The 2500-nt window shown below is 42.4% G+C and overlaps 1 protein-coding gene across 1 annotated transcript in view; it reads right to left on the bottom strand.

Moving 5' to 3' along the window:
* Positions 1-709: 709 nt before the first annotated feature.
* The window catches only part of LOC123992355 (cystine/glutamate transporter-like), a 28395-nt gene continuing 26604 nt past the window's right edge, over positions 710-2500 (bottom strand). Inside the window, exons 12-13 of the mRNA XM_046293506.1 lie at positions 2172-2349; positions 710-1878 (exon numbers count right to left, since the gene is read on the bottom strand). Of these exons, the coding sequence (XP_046149462.1) occupies positions 1823-1878; positions 2172-2349 (234 nt within the window). The 3' untranslated portion in view covers positions 710-1822. The remainder of the gene's footprint in view (positions 1879-2171; positions 2350-2500) is intronic.

The following is a 2500-nucleotide window of genomic DNA, read 5'->3' as shown; positions in this document are numbered from 1 at the left end:
AACATACAGGAGAAGGAGGAGGAGAAGCGGAGATTACACAGACCTGCCAACAAGAGGGAGATTGTAAGTAAATGAAGTCATTTCATGTGTCAACATGATCTAGCCATATGTTTCTAGGCAACTTCTCAATATAATGCACGATATGCAAGTCATTTTAGTAAGATGGGAATGCAGACACACACACACACACTAGCTCTCTCTCTCAGTTGGGCAATGTGCCTGGTCCTGGCTGTGCAGTAGCAGGGGGATGCTCTCTTTCTGTCTCTACTCTGGGCTACTAGCCAGGACTCTGGCAGTGTGCTCACTCACATGTGTGTGTGAGAGCATTAGCCTCTGGTACCCAGCCAGCATCCTGGCATACAGCGAGCGTGTGAGTGTGTGCTTGTGTGTGTGTGTGTTTGAGTGTGTGTTTGTGTGTGTTTCTCGATGGAAAGGGTTTCTGTTGGTTTCACAGCTTGAATAATCCTGGTGTGAATCATCTGTGGTAATAGAGCTCTTCTGCCCAGCGCGTTTGAGGCTTAAATTAAGCCAGAGCACATGCAAAACACACACACACACACAGATTCTGCACATGGTGTGGAAACTGTTTTATACGCAGCCATCGTATCTTAAGGTTTCCATCTCCACCAAGTGAAAATAAAATGTTTATCCCTTGTGCAAATTGTGTCGTTCATTGTCTGCAGAATACAAAAGTAGAGTTTCTCTCAGATTAAAAAAAAATCTGTTTTTATTTTCCATGAAATCAGAGTCAAATTCTCAAGTTATGCAGGACATCATTTCTAAACATACGTGTTTTCAAAAAAAAGGTTCAATATAAAAGTGCATCCCATTTGTGTTAGTTGTCATTTGTGTAAGGATATCATGTTTCACAGGCATCTGTAGATTGAGTAGGAATCACACTTTACTGCTCTAATGATGTTTACATATTTGAAGGGAGTGCTATTCTTACTCAGACTATAGAACATACATCAATTAACACTCACGGATCTGTCTTTATTTCCTAAAATATAGAAATAACAATGGGTAGGCTACGGTACATACTGTGTACATCCTGAATGATCTGGTGGAAACTGAGTATCCAGGGTAATGCTAATGCTAGCAGTGGCTAATGCTAGTGATGACTTTGACTTAATGCAAGCTGTGATTGTGGCTAATGCTAGGTGTAACAATGACTGAAGCTAGGTCTGAATGTAGCTAACACTAGCTGTAATTATGGCTAATGCTAGCTGTAACAATGACACAAATATAACTGCGATTGTAGCCAAAGATAGCTATACTCCAAGCTTACAAGGATTCCCTGGAATATTATCAACAGTAAAAGCTGTTGCATTTCTAAGAGGCTGGGCTCCCACTGCACACTGGAGCCGTAGGGTAGTGGTTACAGAGATGGATTACCTACAAATCCCACACAGGGACACACACAAAGCACACAGCCTCACCTCCCTGCCTGCCTGGCCACTCCATTTAAAATACTTGGGTGAGGAGAGAAGAGAGAGTATTCAGGCGGTTTGAATTGGTAATGTGAAATGAAGCCTGCCTAGATAAGGTCAGCAGGATGGGAGACTCATAATAATGTATAATGTGAAATGATACAATAGAAGAGGCCATCGGTGTGATGTCCTTGGGTGTGGAGCACATGAGGCTGCTGAGGAGAGGACAGCTCAAAAGAATATGGCCTGAACAGAGCAAATGGAATGGCTTCAAACACCTGGAAACCATCGGTTTAATGTATTTGATACCAGTCCACTCATACACCCGATCCTGTTCTCACGTGGTGTGGATGATCATAAATACGGATCTGGTGTGGGGATCTGGTCTGGTGTCAGTGTTCTGCTGGGATCACCTCCAGGATGATCTGGACAGATCTGTTAAAGGAATCTGACGACAGAATAAAATACACAGGAAAACAATTATGATACCATTGTGGTTAGGACAAGATTCTTTGCAAAGTGTCCAAATGGACACATTACTGGTATTAATGCAGCAATTACAATAGGATGCAGAAAATGTTTTGGAAATTGCTTAAATGTTATTGTAATCAATGCATGTATAGTTTCATGGTCCACTGAAGCACTGATCAATCCTTTGCAGTTCATATGTCAGTAGTATGTATGATTTTCACTGTTATGTAAAGTCCATGTAATGGCTCCTACGTGTAGGTAGCGTGTTACCTAAACTCTTCTGTAGCCACTTGGGTCTGCGGTCAAACACAATGAAGATATAGTAGGCTGGGATTCCGGTTAGTGAGATGGCGAATCCTATCCCTGTGTTGACGGGGTCAGAGTAGAGAGAGAGGAACACCATGAAGAAACAGGTGAAGGAGAAAATGGCTGGAATGAAAAGAGGAACCTGGGGAGAAAGGCAAAGAAGTACAAAGGACTCAAGGATCAATTCCGTAAAGTGTTCATTAGTTGACTAAGACAGCCATCAGACAGACCCATGCTCTATTTGTGTGTCCATGTGTGCAAGATGCTTGATTATGAAGTGGCACCGAAGGAGA

Source organism: Oncorhynchus gorbuscha, linkage group LG13 (genome assembly GCF_021184085.1).
Source record: "Oncorhynchus gorbuscha isolate QuinsamMale2020 ecotype Even-year linkage group LG13, OgorEven_v1.0, whole genome shotgun sequence".
NCBI lineage: Eukaryota > Metazoa > Chordata > Actinopteri > Salmoniformes > Salmonidae > Oncorhynchus > Oncorhynchus gorbuscha.
The sequence above is the reverse complement of the archived record's forward strand: the minus strand, read 5'-3'. Positions and strand labels throughout refer to the sequence as shown.